This window comes from Nyctereutes procyonoides, unplaced genomic scaffold (assembly GCF_905146905.1).
Source record: "Nyctereutes procyonoides isolate TBG_1078 unplaced genomic scaffold, NYPRO_anot_genome, whole genome shotgun sequence".
NCBI classification, from domain to species: domain Eukaryota; kingdom Metazoa; phylum Chordata; class Mammalia; order Carnivora; family Canidae; genus Nyctereutes; species Nyctereutes procyonoides.
Window position 1 is genome coordinate 1,121,322 of NW_026575148.1, and position 18,654 is coordinate 1,139,975.

General features: G+C 38.6%; 1 protein-coding gene across 13 annotated transcripts in view; it reads right to left on the bottom strand.

Moving 5' to 3' along the window:
* MEF2C (myocyte enhancer factor 2C) overlaps positions 1–18,654 on the bottom strand; it is a 170,522-nt gene that overhangs the window by 35,761 nt on the left and 116,107 nt on the right. For 10 of the 13 annotated variants that reach the window (XM_055312842.1, XM_055312838.1, XM_055312839.1 and 7 more), the window contains one exon: positions 7,166–7,309. In XM_055312842.1, coding sequence (XP_055168817.1) covers positions 7,166–7,309 — 144 coding nt within the window. Of the gene's footprint in view, positions 1–6,968; positions 7,107–7,165; positions 7,310–18,654 lie in introns of all 13 variants that reach the window. The other 3 variants (XM_055312846.1, XM_055312848.1, XM_055312849.1) reach the window with 2 other exon arrangements.

Genomic DNA, 18,654 nt, shown 5'->3' on the forward strand with positions numbered 1-18,654 from the left:
TTCATTGCTCTGGGTCCAGGAGGCTGAGTCTCCAGACTGCATCCACTTGGCTCCTCTTGCTCTCAGGCTTCAGCTGGGCCAGTGGAAGCACCCACAGAAGTATAGAGAGTAGGAGAGAAGTCAGGGTGTTTTCCTGCTGTAGCGTCCTCCCTGCTGAGTCACAGGTTGGCAGAGGCTGCATTCTGTGAAGGTCATGCCTCTTTTTGGGTCCTGTCTTCTACAGACTTAGATCTTGCTGTGCTCTGGTATCTTCCATCTTCTGCCCCTTTAGGCCTAGCTATGGCAACAACTTTCAGGCTGCAAGCCCTAATGTACTTCATTATTCCTTTGGGTTTTTTTTTTTTTTAATTCCTTTGGGTTTTATCGAACTCTACCTATCTACAAACAGTCCTTTTACTAAACTCTCTTCAATTCCCACCAGAGCTATAAAAGTGATTCTCCAGGTCTAGAATAGTGGTACTCTACAGGGGTGGACCCCCTCCCTAGAGAGCACTTTGGAAATCTGTGGAACAACTTTGGGGTGTCACAATAATTGGGGTGAATGGCTGGTATTTTCTGGGTAAGCAGGTATGTTGTATACCCTGTCAATATGGGACAGTTCAACACAAAAAAGAATAATCTCATACCCTATTCAACTTTCAAAAGTCCCCGCAGGACATTCATGTGTGTGGAAAAGCCCATTTACAATGATGTGAGTCAGAACTAACTTTGTCCTACAAACACAAGTTATTTTTTTTACACTGAAACACAGATTTTGTTATATATTGAAATTTTCAGAAATGCACTTATTGTGTGCATTGAAGGAATATTCTACTTTCTTATGTAAGGAACTTCATTAAAAATTGTCATCAATGGCAATTCTGCATTTGTAATTTGGGTTGTAAATATAGCACACTTGTTTTCTCTCAACTCATTCCATTAAAGTTTTCCCTACCCCCTCACTGAAAAGCCTCTTGTCATAGTCATTATTAACCTTCAGGTTGCTAAATCCAGTGAAAACTCCTCAGTCTTCAACTTGAACACAGCTGGTCACTCCTTAAAACTCTGGACTTTCCCTCCTACCTCAATGGCTGCTCCTTCTCAGCTTTTGTTGGTGGTTCTTTCTCCTTGATATCTGAATTTAAGAGTAGCAAAGTCCTTTATCAGCAGCTTAGATCTCTCTCCTGATTCAGCCTTGCATATCCAACAACCACCTCAATATTTCTACTTGAATGCCCAACAGACATCAAAACCAACTCCAATCTAGCTCCACTCATACCTTTCTTCACCTCCAGCTGATGACAGCTCAGTGCTTTCAGTGGCATAGAATAAAATCCTTGAGAGTCTCCCTTGAATCTTCAGTTTCTCCCACACCCGACATCCAGTCTACCCAGAAATCCTATTGGCTTAACTTCCAAAAATATCCACTCTCCAAACACCTCTCATTCTAATGGCTATACTCTGGCTCCAGCACCATCACCTCTTGCCTTGATCAGCGAAGTCACCTCCTAAGAGTTACCTGCTTCTATCCTTGCCCTTCTTTTATTATTAATCTAGCAATCAAATCAATCCTTTAAAAGCACACATCAGATGATGACACTCCTCTTTTCCAAACCCTGTGAGAATCACCCACCTTTCTCAGAGTGAAGCTCAACTTCTTCCAGTGTTCCATAAGGCCTCATAAATTCCAGGCTTCATCATCTGATCTCCTGTTGTCCTCTTCCTCACTCCCTCATTCTTGCCTCATTTCTATGGCTAACTCTATCACTTCCTTCAATTTTCTGCTCAAGGAAGCCCACCCCAACTACCTTATTTAATTGTGCAGCTTGCCCTACCTCCCCATCCATCTCCTGATCACTTGTAACATCACTTATGATGTTGGTCAAATAATGTCCCCTTTCATCAAGCTGCTAGAGCTCTTTTGCTCTAAGGGAATGCAGCACTTAGTCTAGTTTTTATTATATGAATTGAATATTTTTCATCAAAGGAGAATTTTTAGGAAGACACTGTACTAATATGAAAGTACAAGCTTACAATTTACTGTACATTATTTACTGAGAAGGCACCATACAATTCACACACATTATGTGATCCGACCCTTTCAACATCCCTTCACTATAGATATAATCCTTTCCTTTTAAAATCAGTGAGATTAAGTGGTCCAAGGTCATCTAACTAGTAGGTGACTGAGCCTGTTGCTTTCTCCATTAAATCACTGTGTAACACAGTTTAAGTTTTTGGAGAGAAATAAAATACTGCAGTCCGAAATCATACTGTGAAGTGAGTATGGGCTTCATGTTAACAGCTTATTATTTGTGAACCATGAAAATAATGAACTAAAAGGGTTCTCAGGACATGTGGTTGAGCATCCATGTTAGAATGAGCTCTGTGCTCACTAAATGCCAAGGTGTGACTGAGGTCTCAGGAAAAAATAAACCTTAAAGACTCCTCTCTTCCATATTTACTCAGGTTTGGTATTTTAAAGCTATCTTTTAGCTACAAATGTTTTAACTTATATTCACTATTACTGCGTATAAATGCTTAACTATGACTGGTTATGTAAGGATCTGCTATAAAACTACTCCCCTGCATATTCTACAGTGTTGATTGTGTTTCGGTAGACAGCAAAGCCCATTTCCTCTGACTACATGCACATCCAAAATAAGAATTATCAATCATTATTTCATAAAATCTGAACCACCCTAATAACCAATTCAGTGAAAAATCCCTCTACTCCTCTCTTACTCTGACGGTCATTCCAAAGAATTATTCAGTTTCCAGCGTTCTGAACTGCAAACAATTTGGTAAGTACAAAATTCTCTTGCGAGCAGCCAAAGAGCAATCAGATATAGCTCTGCTATCAAAGCATATATCCCCCCCCAAAAAAAAACACAATTTATATAACAGGCTAGCATCTTTTGCATTCTGCCTTTTGCTTGGTTCCTTTATGTGTATTAGGAACTGGCTAAATAGTTTTAAAGTTGAATTGTAAGCTTAAAAATGATCACACTGAGGAGATATCTGAGATTCAGAAAGAACAACAGCTTTTATATCAGAAATCTCAGTTACAGTCCAGTTGTGTAACAAATTGCCATTGAACCAGGCAAGTTATTTAACCTCCCTTGACCTGATCTGAGACATGAAGTGTTTGCAAACATAAAGAGACTAACCAGCTCTGAACATTTTACGGAATGCAAAGGCTACAAAAATGTATAAATGTTTACAGGAATTTGGCATTACTTGTTTTCTTCTTGATTTTTCAAAATTAGGGAACTTAAGAAGCATCTTTAAAAATTTTTTTTTGTCTAAAAACAGGAAGCCAGAAAGTAGTTAGGAACTCCCAACTTGCATATATCTCAGGACCAGGCTCCAAATTTGAGAACACTCAAGACAGGTAGGAAGAGGGAATTTTAGGTGATTAAATAAAATGCTGTAGAAAGGACTACTATGTAATTCGCAGAGCCCAGGGCCAAATGAAAATGTGGGGCCCCTTTAAAAAATTATGAAGAAATTCAAGATGGTGATGGTAAAGCATCCGAGAGCAGGGCCCTGCGTAATTGTATAGGTCGCATGCCCACGATGCCAGCCCTGCTTTAAGATACACAGGTATTAGAGCTAAAAAGCTTTTAGTGTCCATCCCTGAACAAACTGATTATGGTTACTGAAGTGAGTCATCGTGGTCAGAAAGGTATCTGAACTTTTACCCAAAACCCACTATTTTCCCAAGCTTACCACAAGGAAAAGTCCAATAAAAGGTTAAATAAAATATTTTTAATAAAATATTTTTAGTTAATAGGCCTTCTTTTATTTAATGTGAATGACTGAACTGAGTCCCCATTTTGGCCACTAATGATACTCCCTTACCTTTCAATCAACCATTACCAGGCTGCTGAGAACCAGCAGAGAAAAGAAATCACCCAACACCAATTGCTGATTTCCAAAGTCTCTCAAGGCTGCCTGACAACCCTGGTCTGTACTCTCTCTTCCTTTCTCATCCCAGATTTCTCACAATGTCTACACCGTTATCATTCTTGGTTCTCTTTCCAGCACCTACACCCTCATCTCAATATCTATAGAAGCTAAGTTTAATATAAAACACAGCAATCACTAGGTGGTCACATACTCAACTTCACTCTACCCATCTACCTACCACCTTAACTAGGTCATGGGTATACCTACAACTCTGTCCTGTTCAGACCCCATCCTCCTTCCCTTCCTTGAGTAGCTCACTATTGTAGCTCCATTGCACCAATGCCTTTGATCTTTTTCTTCCTTCAGGCATTCCTCCTCTGCAGATAAATAATCTGCAGAGCTTTTCCTTTGAACTCTTTCCTTGATCCTAGTTATAGCAGTATTTCTCTCTCTTCACAGTCTGTTATTTGAAGAAAACACATACTATTTCGACTTCCCCCCTTCCTGTTCACTCTCATCCAATCTTGCAACCACGTCTCCTTCCTTCAGCCCATTTCCTAATTCCTGGTTCCTCAAATGGAACTGTTTTTTTTCTTGCTGTGATGCCCAGCATGAACCGTGGCAAACCCCACATGAGGAAATGCTGGTCAACAAGATTCCAAATCTTCCATGAATTATTTCATGTAATTGAGGAATATGGGCATAAATTATATTGTAACAGGTGATTGCAATATTAAATTTTCTATTTTAAAAGGGAAACTCTTCAAACTGGGTCTTTGAAATAGAAAAACAGTCTTGTAATGTTTTTAAAGAGGTGGAGACACTCTACATACAAAGGGCAGAGTGTCCTTGCCCTGCTGTAAATGTTTTAGCAGCTGTGGAAACTTTCAACAAAATTTACTTCCAGCAACTGAAAGCGATGTGCGAAAACTGGGCTTTTCATCATCGAGACTGAAGCACTTACTAAAGAGATGAAGACTCAGAGGCACAGCTAGGAGCTGTGTAGTCCTTCTCACAGCCCAGCCTATAAACTCTCATGTGGTTTTCATCCCCTGCCACACACCACTGCACCTCTTAAGAAATCATGTATCCTGATTTTGAACTCTTTACAGGACAGGATGAAATACTATGAGGGAGTCCAGGTATGCATCACACCTCCTTCTCCTAAAGCATGGGAAAAACGATCCAGTGTGCAAATATGGGCATTCTCCCAGAGTCTTGGGGGGCTAAAACTTCACACGCATTTAGGATCACGGCCAAGGAGAGTGATCCGCAGTAGTACATATCCTGCCCTTTCTTAGCTGTGCAGGAGATTCCTCCCATCTGAGACACCTACAATCTTATATTCATAAACCTTTATGCCCAGCAGCTCTAAACCAGTGTATTGTACAGCAAGTGAAACTCAGCCCATAAGAACTAAAAACTGGCCCAAAGGAGGGATTTCTTTCCTTCTGGGCAAGATAAAATCTCAATGGGCATTTTATCATTTAAGAATTCTGAGTATAGGGATGCCTGGGTGGCTCAGAGGTTGAGCGTCTGCCTTAGGCCCAGGGCGTGATCCTGGAGTCCTGGGATCGAGTCCCACATGGGGCTCCCTGCATGGAGCCTGCTCCTCCCTTGCCTATGTCTGTCTCTCTCTCTGCGTCTCTTATGAATAAATAAAATCTTAAAAAAAAGAATTCCTAGTATAATAATATGCATTGCATCTGATAGGAAATATTTTATTTTTGATAAAGTGCCCACTGTGGTAGTACTTGGTTTTATGAAACCTGTTAAGAATTTAAGTCACTTAGTTTTCTTTCATGATACAGTGTATTAATAATTCCGATTCAACAAAAGCTCTACTGCTGACATTATTTCATTTAACAAAGGAAGCAGACATATTTAGGAGGATAGAAAGTTTAATATTCATACATTTTATAAATAAGTTTTAAAGTGCACAATTTAATTCAACACAGGTTGGTTATGCACTTACTATATGTAAAGCATTAATTTATCCTGTGAGCGCAGCTGTGGATTCAGCCTAGAGCACTCGTCCCCAAATATCTGTATTTGTAATTGCTGAGGCATATTTTCACTGCAGAGTCTCTCCCAATCCTCAAGTTGAGAGTGTTTTGCTAACTTATGAAAAATGTTCTTTTTTGAGGAAGTAATTAATTACCTCCTGAAGAGCTGGTACACAATGAGGGTTTAAGACACTAACATTAGTTATTCAGAAAATGCGTGAACCTCTGAGTTGCATCACTTGATGTCACAAAATTAACATCACTTGACTGATGACAAAATATAATAAAAGGTATGTACTTTTCCCCTCTCTATGTGGGCAAACAAAATAATACATGCAGAGTTATTTCTCTTAAATAACTGGCAAGGCATATGATTGATTGTTAGACATCTTTTGACTTGGTTAAGACAAAATTTAGCCAAATGTTAAAGCATGGAAAATGTTGGTGTAGGCAAAGCGGATATTCTGGTAAAGCCTTAAAATCACCCCAGCACACAAACATGTTGAAATCTTACCATTAGGTTTTCATGCAGTCTGTTTCCCTGCAGCGAGCATTAGCTTTAACCCTTCAGTGCTGTTGTTGAATGCTATGTTTAGGGAGAAGGGGCTGAAGCTTTATTCAGAACTAAGCTTCTCTTTGGGTGATGATGGGCAGTTTACACCAGAGAACTGCAGTTCAACACGTGTATCTGGTCTCAGTACGGATTCATGTATATTTTATAGTAAGTCCTCAAACTTGTTCAGAAGGAGACTCCAGTGTTTTACCAGTGCATTGTGATTCGTGTGAACTGTGTGTTTAAAAGATTGTGTAAATTCAGGGTGTGTTGCATAGATCTTTCTCTTCCGCCTGTATATCTTCTACCTCTGAATGAACTTCTTGATGGCAACTCTTAGATTATGTAATTTCAGCATCCCTTGGGGTTTGCTTTCTAAATGCACTGCCCATGGGATGAGATGGCTATTTTATCGGTTTGACTTTCCAGTGCTTCTTAGAGAAAGTCATCACTGAAAGGGTTAAGGTATGTTACTGCAGCAGTTATCAGCAGACCAGCCATCTACCTTTGGTACTTACAGGAATTTTATGACTCTTGATCATATTATCAAATTCTTCATTAATTTTTTTGTATTTTTCTTCAGTGCGTGGGGTGAGTGCATAAGAGGAGTCGGGATCGGGGCTTTCACAGCCTTTGTTTTCTTTCTTGTTCAAGGCCTGCCAGGTTCAGAGAAATATCAAGAGTAAAAAAAATGAAGGGTGTTCCGAGTACTTACACACAATCTTTGCCTGCTGATCATTAGATCAATATCTTCGTTAATTTTCCTGTACTTGTCCTCAGACTCAGGGCTGTGACCTACTGAATCGTCTGCATCGGGATCTGGGCTGTCACAGCCATTAAGGCCCTTCTTTCTCAACGTCTGAAATACATAATTTGGAAAGTTCAAACCTAGACAGAGGCTGTAAGAGACATTCAGGGAGTATTACAGAAGTTCAAGCTGTCCAGTATTTCAGGTTGTTATTACATATGCTTTTTTACATTAGGGTAAAGAAATCACAGAGAGAACCCATGCATGACTTCAATAGTGTACTCATTACTAGTTACCAAAAAATAAAAGGGCAATATTCCCTTTACAGCTACATTCAGTCAATTAACAAAGATGGTACCAGGGCTGAAATTTCACGGTAGGGAATTCATACGTGACAGACACTTACAGAAGAATACAAGTAAGGTGGCAAATTGCAACACTATCTTCCCACAGAAAAATTAGCAGTCAGGGCATTACACAATGATTTCAGAATTTGTGATCGTGTCAAAAGCAGAAATGTTGGAAAGAGATCTCTAGTTAGAGTTTAACATAATGGTTGGTACTCATGGCATCCCGCCACCCCTTGGGATGTGCACATGACAGCAAAAGGCCATAAGAGAACCCCGCTAATATTCTCACAAAGCACCCAGGAAGATTGTCCAGACACTGCGATCATAAGGAGAACTGCCTTTGTCTAGTCTGGTTAGAAGTCTTTATTTGTGAAAATCGGTATTGAGATTGAGAATACTGAGAAATTATCTGCCTAATAAACACAGGCTGAACGAAAAGCCAAGGTGGCTGAGTTTAACTTTCCATAAGCTGAGCAAGGAAGCCAGGGAACACTGAAAAGAGGTAACTAAGTCAATAATGACCAAACTTAGGAAAAGTTCCTCCTGGTTCCAGCTGAGTAGGATCACCCTGAGACTGTCTCCTGACAGATGAAAGCGAGAAGTCAGTGCCTTATCCTCAACCTCCTGTCTCCTGAATGTAGGTCTATCTGGTCTAGTCCCAGCTGTCACAGAAGGATAAATACGAATGAAGCACTAAAACAGAAAAAGTATGAGTCAGGAGTCCTGAGTTTTACTTTCCTTTTTTTTTTCCCTTTTAACTGACAGTTGTCAAGTTAATTGTACACCATCTGATTTATAGAGATAAAGTTGTGTTTTTAGAGATCATAAAACTTCTGATTAATCACACAGCTTGCCATGTCAATTATTAATAGACTAGCAACAGTTCAGAATTTTCCTGGTACTACCAACATCATTTATAAAGAGCTGGGTACCTAAGTGTCTCTCATTAATGGAAAGTTCAGCAGAGCTCATCTTTATTAAAGACAGAATTCACATACAAATAAAGCAAAATCTGCGACATCAAGCTAAGGAATTCAAAGCTGAGATAACACTCCATCTTTAATTCATGCAATTGGGGAAAATAAATAAAACAACATGAGTTAAAAAGGGGGTGTCAGTCTTAACAATTTAAACTCCTTGGCTCTTATCAACGTGTAACAAATGTAACATTTAAAATTAGTTTCTGAGGCACTGAAGATTTTCACTTAAAATCAAACTAAGAGAGCTACCATTTCTGATACATCTATGATACACTGCAGCTCTGTAAATATTTATTAATGTTATAGTGGTATAATATAACAAATAAACATATGGTTACAGCTTATTATGTGGTATAATGTTTGAATATTAAAATGAATATTTTGACACAAGATGATAATATATACATTTACAATCTTGGGGAATTTATAATTGGTGGGGCCACCTGTCCCCCTACTATGGATCTACGCCATCGTTTTTACCCAGAATAAGTACCCTTGGGGAGGGTTCTTAAAATACTACTACAAAGAATGTTACAATACATTACAATAATACTTTTATTCACTAACTTAATTTCCTGTTTTAGGCTGTTTTGTTAGCATTATCTCAACCACAAGAATATTCTTCCGGGTGATAACTGTTTGCTGCATTATGATCTGTTTCTGCTTTGATCTCCACATATCCTTGAGCTTTTGAGAATAATTTGAGTGTCTTGCATCATAATCCACATATTTTTCATAAAAATTCACTTATGTAGAGAAAGGTGTCAGATGAAGAAAATATTATCTGATGATTTTCAAAATTTACCTGCCTATTTTTCTGCAAGGCACAATGGGAATATTCTTACATAAACCCTTAATTTAAAATCTTATATTATCATTAATTTATAGTCTTATTTAGACAGTAGGTTTTTCAACGTGCACCCAACTCTCTTAGCCATTAAATCATATTGTAAAAATTATAGTTGTTTTGATGTGCAGATTTTTGACAACAGAACGCAAGGGCTAGGAGAGGCCTATCAACTGTCATTACAATCCATCTGGCACATACATGTGTGCTAAATATTCTTATGAAGCTTTCGAGGGTAGATACTGTGTTTGGTTTATAAAAATTCAAACATCAATTACAGTTTATTGAAAGATCTCCACAAATGTTAACTCATTATCTCTCACACGTCTTCCATGAAGATTTTAAGGAAACATTATGCCAGGTCTCAAATCAGCATGGCCAGGCATGAAGGTCCACACCTCTAGCCTCCTGTCAGCGGAGGGGTGGGGGTGGGGGTACTTTCCCTGTCCAGGCTTTCCCACACTTGTAAAGTGAGGGATCCAGAATAGATCTCACTCACTCACATGCAAAGACAGCAGTTAGAGTTAACATTGAAATAAATTAGGGTAGAGAAATTAAAAAAACTGGGCTGTAGGAAAACTTGAAATATGACAATATGGCTAAAATATTGATATTTCTAGATGTCAGATTTTAGAGTGGGAATGTTTATTAGTCAATAAAGCAATGATTAGTTTTTGGGTTAAAAAATCATTAGACCAAGAGCTCATTTTGTACCTAAAGAATTATATAAACTGTTAAGCAAACAAAGCAAGTGGCATGAAGTCATAAAGGAAACAGAAGTGAAGGGGGCGGGAAACAGTGGCTCATTTTCTCCTTATAAATTCTTCTTGTATCTGACTACATTATCTCTCAATGCACATCACTAGTATCTAAGTAATGAAGTATCTCTAATGTTGAAGGGTATATTATAGTCTTACTTCAAGTTGAATTGTATTATTTAAAAAAGGGGGCATTTTGAGATACATAAATACAAAACTCAAGGGCAAATTAATAGTGAGTTCCAAATTCCCATAATCACATAACTAGAACATTGAAAAAATTGTTCAAATATATTATCCTCCACTGAGAGCGTGTAGAACACATTTCTGCCAAGAACAGATGATTACGGTAGAATTATAAGGCTCTGAAGATGGATGTGATGGCATAAACTTAAATACTATCATGTGAATGTGGAACTATAAGAGTAGTCTTATCTTTATTATATTAAAAATCTATAGCTGTTTAAGGATGACAAAGGAAATACAGTTAGATTCAGCTAAGTCTGTCTTTATCGTAGCAATAAATAGTCGGTATAAACTAAAGGGACTGCTAACTGGATAAATAATCATTATTCCTTCAGGCGTTTTTCTAGAAAAATCAGAATCTCTGCCTCTGGCCTTTGAAAGCTTCTCTGAAAAAAAAAAAAAAAGAAAGCTTCTCTGATCTTCTACAAATGTTACTGGTCAGGTAACGTAGGCACTTAAATCATTATTCTTTTACAGGGGCTAGAAGTCCTGGCTGCATATATTTTAAGTGTCTTGCAGCTGACTGTGTTGTGAAAAGATTTATTCAGTACGTCAAGATAAGGCAAGAGATCTACTGAAACCAGCTTCTCCTGCTACGTATCTAAAGAGACTCTTCCCTCAGAGAACTCGGTAAATCTTGAGTGAGTCTGTATACTGAATTCAACTTTCCATGTGAGAGTGACACTTCTGGGGTAGATCAATTGACTGCAGAGGCTTCTGGGATGTCTTCACAAGGCAGCGATTGTCATGCAGTGAGCTGAGAACAGCCGTTTCTTAGAGAAGTAATTAGATTGACAGAAGGTGACATACTCCAAACAATAAATGGGGAAAGGAGTCCAGACAGGTAAGCCAAAAACCACGTGGAATCTCCCCTCCCAGACATGTGGACATATGGACTCTGCATTATTACATTTGTTCATCAGGAAAACTTGAAATACATATAAACTGACGATGATAGGTGACAGGTGCTTCAAAAATTCTAATGAAATAGATGTAGGGAACAGATTCTATTTCGTTACTGAAAGGAATATAAATGAAAAGAATGCCACATGGAGCTCTCATTTCTCGTCTTAGGCATTATGTTATCAACTACAAAATCCCTTCTGTATACAATGGTTAAAACTTGCTTCCCTTTCTTAATTATTTCTTGTTAGTAAAAAAGAAATAACCAAATTATTATCGGCCTTTTTCAATTAAATGAAGTTAAATGGTTTATATTGTTGCTATTTACATAAAATTGAGCTTCTTTTAGAGGGTCGCCATCACCGATTAAACCTTCCAACCATTCAACTTCTTTCCATCTCGGCAATCTTAGCCCTCAAGAATATCTATTTTCATCGTCTTTCTTTTCCTGTAGCTATGCACTGCACAGCAGCAATTTCAAATCTTTTTGCAAACCCCCCCAAAATACCCATTAATTTTTCTTAAAATCCAAATAATCAACCTTTCTTGCACAGCTAGCATTACCCTTCCTTCAGAGGGTTGATATGTCAAGCACACATGCAGGAATTATCTTTATTAGTTGCATGAATGTCATGTTCACATAAAAGCCAAGGAAAAAAGGCATCAACTTAAAAAAAGGTAGTTTCCTTTTCTTTAATATTAAATCATTTTTTTGTGCTTGTCTTTCACAGCTTTATGAAAATAAGTGTCTGCTCTTAACAAGCTGAATAATCTTTAAAGAGCAGTAAATCCACATAGGAAAAGGAGATGCAGTTGAAATGGATACTGCCTATAAGCGAAGTTTCTGAGAATATTTCATAAACATCCCCCCATAGCTGCTACCATACTGCTGCTTTGTCCCTCCAGCCCTGGGGAGTGGCCGCCCTAAGGAATGACTTCTTTCACTTAAAATATTGTCAGGAAACAATTACTGAAAACCTATTCTACACAGATACTGTTTGGTGCACTTATGCTTTAGAAAAGCAGGCAATACAAATTTAAATGACTAACCTCTGAACTGGCCTAAAATATCTTATGTGGCGTTTTTGGTGTGTGATTTCTAGCACAGATTACTTAGGCTGGGGGAAGATTAGGTGCCAAGAAATCTCTCCATAGGTTTTAATTACCCAACTGTAAGCATTGTCTGCACTATCTTTCCCGTTCCATAGTTCTTTGTTCTTAATATAGAAATGAAAAGACACATTAAAATACTGAAAATTTACTACAATCGGTAGATAGACTTTAATTAGACAAGCAAATCATATCTAGTACAGACTATAAAAAACTAAATTTTATCCCAAATTATTCATTTGTGGTGAAAATTTTAATAAAAAATTGAAAATATAAACCTTAACACTGTATTTCCTCCAGGTTATTAGTGCTTATTCTAACCAGATATTAACTCCTACTGAGGAAAAGCCTGGGAAGAGCTGGAGATTTTCACTGTTTCATTTTATTCCCTTTTTCAAAAGATAATCTTAATATTGGACTTGAAACATTTTTTGCCAAACAATTTTCCATCTTTAAATAATGGAAATAAAAGACACTAATTAAAGATTTGAAGGTTATTTAATGTATAGAACATAAAGAAACACCCACCCATACCTTTTAGTGGCCATGAATTTCATATAAACATTCAGATGCTGATAGTTCCTATAATTACTGGTACTCTAAATCCTGGACTAGACCACCAAGGATCATCTGGTTCTTCTTCATGTCTTCCAGGAGTGGGGATTATGGTGCGTAAGCAACTGGCCTTTCATACCTCATGTTCTTGCTCAACCTGGGCTTCTGAAATGAGCCCACTAGTATCTGTTCCCTGGATTTGGATGGTCTTTCTTCAAGGCAGAGCTTACACATCACCTGTGGAAGAAGCCTCGGTGTCCATCGAAAGACAGCCTCTTTGTAGACTTCTATGATAACCAGGGCTGAATTAGTTTCTCCCTCATTTAGGTACTCATTTATTGTATACATTTTTCTATTGGAGCCTTTATCACACATTATTACTTATGTTTTGTCTCTCTTGGTAGTTTATGAGGCAATTCATCAAGCACTTTCCTTTATTCACTTTTGGAGTTTCAATATAGAACAGAGCCTGACACACTTGTAGGTGCTCAAAAAATGGGCTTGCTGAATATACAGAAGGCACATCTTCACTTTAATGTTAGCGTGTGCAGAGGTTTCAAGACTGGACTAAAGCTGTCTGGCTGACTGGAGGCAGAAATGATAGTGGGATTCAGATCTCTTGATATATATTTACTAAGTGCTACTATGAATCAGGTGTTGTCCTCTGGATGCAAAGATGAATTCCCAGAGATATGATGAAGAACAACTGTGTTTTTCTTTCCATGAGTGAACTGGAGGCCAGGGATCGTTTACTAGCCGTTTTGTATCAGCAGGACTTAGCACAGGGCCTGGCACATGGTAGAAGTCTAATAAATGTCTGCAGCATTAATGAGAGATGGAATGGATGGATGAACACAATAGGAAAGAATGCTCAGATGTCAGAGGGAGAAAGCATAGTCTCCCTGTAGTATTTCTGCAACTACAATTTTTCACCATTTTATAATATTACTTCACATTATGTTAAAACTCAATTATTATCTTGCTTTTTTTAATTGATTTTATTTATTTACTCATGAGAGACACAGAGAGAGGCAGAGACACAGGCAGAGGGAGAAGCAGGCTCCATGTAGGGAGCCTGACGTGGGACTCGATCCTCGATCCTGGGTCTCCAGGATCACACTCTGGGCCGAAGGCAGTGCTAAACCGCTGAGCCACCCGGGCTGCCCTATTGTGCTCTTTTTAAGTAATTATTATAAATTGACTATTTTTTGAATGTATCATTTTAAAGTCAGAAAGCAACGTAGTATGAAATTGATTATAAATCAAGATTTATATCACTGAATACTTAAAAGTTGGGGTACCGGTCTAGATATGGAATGTCAGAAGTAGCTAGGCATTCACGAAATCTTTAAGGTCAAAAAGCCTTGATCAAACAATCTTGGCCATGAAATGAGTAGCAGGAAAGAGGGCACAGGAAAGCATGGCAGAAGGAAAATGGGAGTGGTATTTTAGGCATAATGTGTAAAGGTAGAAAAGTAAAACAGAGACCTTATTTTAAAGAGCATGGAGAAACCTCTGTGAATGTGAGTCAGACACTATAAATCTGAAATAAGCATGTTTTAAAATTCTTGGGCCAAGTTCATCCTTTTCCCCATTTTTGGATGCTAGTCTACTGCTCCACTATTCTCCTGGGCTTTGACATTGGTCTTATTCTGGGCCAACCTTAGCCTGGAGGATTCATGGAAAATCAGGGTGATTCTAGGGCCAATCGGATGATTCAGGCTGCCTCAGGATAGGTCAGTGGGTTGATGTTTTTGTTAAGAATTCTTCCCCCACACCTCTTCTGGAACCTGGACAAGGCATGCATCACAAGACTGGCCTGGAACAGGACCGAGATGGGGAAGTTTGGCACACTTGGCCATGACATACTCCCTGACGTTCTGAATCCAGGCGAGATCTAAAGTAAAATACTAAACAGGGAACATTTAACATATAATGATTGAAATGCATGCTAAAATATGCAGTTAATCCTAATAATCTCTATAAAGCAAGCTAAAAAAAATAAAAGATGAGATAAAAAAATAAAAAGCCGGAATATGAACGATCAAACTGGAAGTGGGTTTGAAGAATGAATGATGTTAGTGGCTTCTTAAATAAGGAAGGAAAAGATAGGACAGAACTTATAAATTAAACAAAGGTTGCGAAAGAGAAGAGAGGAGTAAATTAACAAATATCAGGAAGCAGGATTTTAAAAAGTCTAAAATATAAATGTAACTTCACCTACTAACCTTTTTCAACTATGGCATTTTACTTGCAAATATGGTTACAGGGATGAAAAAGGCAGATTATTGGGAGCACTGATTCTTTAAAAACAACACACTGAAGCATCCTTTTAAAACCATTAGTGCCTTATTTTTACAAAAGAAGATGTATATGTATAAGTATAGATTAAATTATCATTTTTGATTCCATGTAGGTTCTTCTCTAGTTGTAAAGTTTTGTTTTGTTTTTTTTTTTTTTTTTTTGTTTTTAATTGAAGCTGGGTCAGTACATGATTAGTCATGACGTGGGAGTGGCCCACACTGCCTATATTTATCATCAGCTCAGGACTACCATTCTCCGCCACCATGCTTCCTCATTTCTACAGGATTCCCATGATCTCTTTTTCTCATGTATTTTCCCATTCATTCTGTTGATTGTAACCTATCCCTTTATCCATTCCCCTCCCATCTTTCCTTTCCTAGCAAACAACACAACCTAGTTGTTCAAACTGGGAACCCAGAAGTCACTCTTGACTCTATTACTATTTTTTTCTGTGGGGTCTCCCACCCTTAATCTGTTTGTCCTCTGATCTCACCTTCTAGCCAATCATCCTTCCCACTTTCAGCAGGGTCTCATTATTTTTACAAATCTAATTCTATCACTGTTCTCCTTATAAACACCTGGTGGCTTCCAGCAGCCACACCACTAGTTTTCACAGCTAGCCCTCCTCTTCTCCAGCCTCATTTCCTCCCTTCTCCCCCACCACTCCAGGTTCCTCCTGGGGGGAAATTCCTATCACTTCCCAAGTCAGTAGGTCCTGCAGGTCAGCTATTACCTAATGGCATCACTTGCTCCATGAAGCTCTTTCCTAGCTCTTCTAGGCACTTAGGGACTCTCTTCTGTGTGCCCCTACAGTCCATGACTTTTCGTGTGTGTTTAAAAATAGGTGGTATATTATATTCTAATCTATCTTCTAACATGTCTGCTTCACCATTAGACAGTGAATTCTGTAAGGACTGGGTATCTCTGGTTCCTGCCACAGGGCTGGGTTAATACATGTGGGCTCAAGAAAGGTTCTCAGTAACTGTTCACTGGATAAATGAATAAGCAAACAAACTTGACAGTCATACTTTCTAACACTGACAGATGAACTGAAATGCGTTGGGTGGTCTCCTAAGATGACAACGATATTTATTTGTTTTAATAAGATTAAGTAAAAAATGCAAGGAATACAAGTTCTGGTAAGTTAAAGCAAGCTCTATAATCACTTCATGATTGTAGCAATAGAATATTTCTGTGGTAGTGGAAACAGTGGAGGTGACACAGACTAATTTATATGAGGTGCAAATGGTTGATTTTTTTCTTTTTACTGTTGCTCAGAGTCCTGAGTGTGATGAACTATTCCTTTCCAGCTCCTGGGCCTCCTGTGGGTATCTATGCTTTTGGTTACTGCCAGGAGGACATAAACATACTGAGAAAGTACCACAAGAAGTGCTTTTGTGCATTCTCTTTTCTGTTCCTAGATTCTCCTTCAGAAACAAGGGCATTACCTTTGATGTAATTTAAAGAATCTGTTAGTTAGGATCTGTAGTTTATCATTAGTTTATCTGAAAAGCAGAGTGTACACAGAGCATTCACTAAAGGGAACACAAAATAAGATTTGAGGGTCACAACTGACTGACTTGCATCATGACAATTTTGACCATACCTGAGAACTGTACTTGAGAGACCCTAACCCTCATTTCTGAGATAGCCAGGGACCCCCAGATGAAAGTTAAGTTGCTTGCTTTCCTAAGACCTCTCTCCGACCCCTGGGCCTCTGCCAGGAAGGCTTGACCCTAGTCTACCTCTCTCCTGGGCCATCCTTTGGCCTGATGGGAAACCATCTGTTTGCCATTCACTCTTGGTGATTTGGGTTATTCTATAGGGACTGGACAGCAACAATGGCAGAGGGCCTCTTATTCCTTGCCTTCCCAGCCAGTACACTCTGTAAATCTGCCCTGTGAAAACTAGGCTATATGGCAATTCTAGGGTTTTGTCTGAGTCTGAGCCTGAATCATCTGAGACAGTGGTACTGACAACTGTGTTAGCAATGCTGCTCAACACCCATATTGCCCTGACACATTAATATGAGGTATCAGGGCCTCAGAACATTGCTGGGATTGTGTGAGAACAATATATATACACCATGGCTACTGTGGCTGCCAGTGGAAGGAAGAGTCTCAGTGCATTGGAACAAACCTCCACAAGAGTATAAATATTGTCTTTTTCACCTCTGTATCTACTGCAACTTGAATGTGTCCACTGCATGGATGATATCCAATAAATACTGCTGTTGCTAACAAAAGAATAATGGAATCCAAGGCTGCAGTGATAGAGGTTCTTATTTAAGATGGACTCACAATGGAAGCTGAAAACATGGAAGGAACAGTTTGCTCAGTTTGTGCTCAGAGTGTAGGCTGCTTTTGCCGCTACAATCCAGTCTCTAACCTGACCTTTCCCCAGCCTCACAGGTAAGTTTAAATGATAGAAGGAAAGAATCCTGTGGATTGGAGAGGTAGGAGAATTACTATGTCTCTCTTTTAGGATTCTCCAGACCTTTGTAACTAACATTTATTTCATAATGTTGCTCTCTGTATTCTTCCTTTTGTCTCATTTTCTATACTTTAAGATCCCTATAAATACGAAGTATCTCTTGAGAGCTTCCTATCCTTAGTAACTAGTGCAGTATTTGACAGTAGAATATTGCAACAAATTGGTTGGTTCCTCTGGACAGCCAAGGACAGCCTCATGACATATTATACCGAGGCTCAGAAATACTAAGCCAAAGTTAGGAGGATCCAAGATTTCCTTTTCCTTTAACACTGCACCTTTTCTCTCTTCTTTCAACATCAGTAATATTTGTTACATCTGCCAAAGGCTAGGAGCCTTAGTCTCTAGCCTTACTATTTGTTTCTTTTGATGTAAAATCTTGTGGGATTTGGTTAATGCACTACTAATATTTTCATTTCTTGGGCCGATACACTGGAAAACTTTCTGTTTAATAAAAAGTGCCCATGATACAATGGGTGAGACGGTTACTGATCAGGGGCTGGGCCAGTTAGACCAATAGAGAGAAGAACACTATGGGGCTCTATCAGAGCTGGTCTATGAACATGAAACCAGGCCAGAAACCAGGCTGGAAGTTGAGATCTGGGGAAGAAAGACTTCTTTTGGGTTCAGAGGGTTGTCCTAGAAATAGATAGAGGCTGTTGTACTGGATGTTAGGTTTAAAGGATGTGGTCAATTGGTCAGGGAACAAACTTCTATCCACACTCAGAACAGGCAATAAGAAAGTCCCTTAGATAAAATCTCCAAAATGCTCAGTAGGACACTTACAATGCCCTCTTCTTTCTTTTCTGCAAATAAATTTATATTGGTGATATGTTTTATCTCTTCCTCCACATTAAAAACTACTTGTGGGGAAGAACGGTGTCTAATCTATTTATCCTCTACAGCTTATATA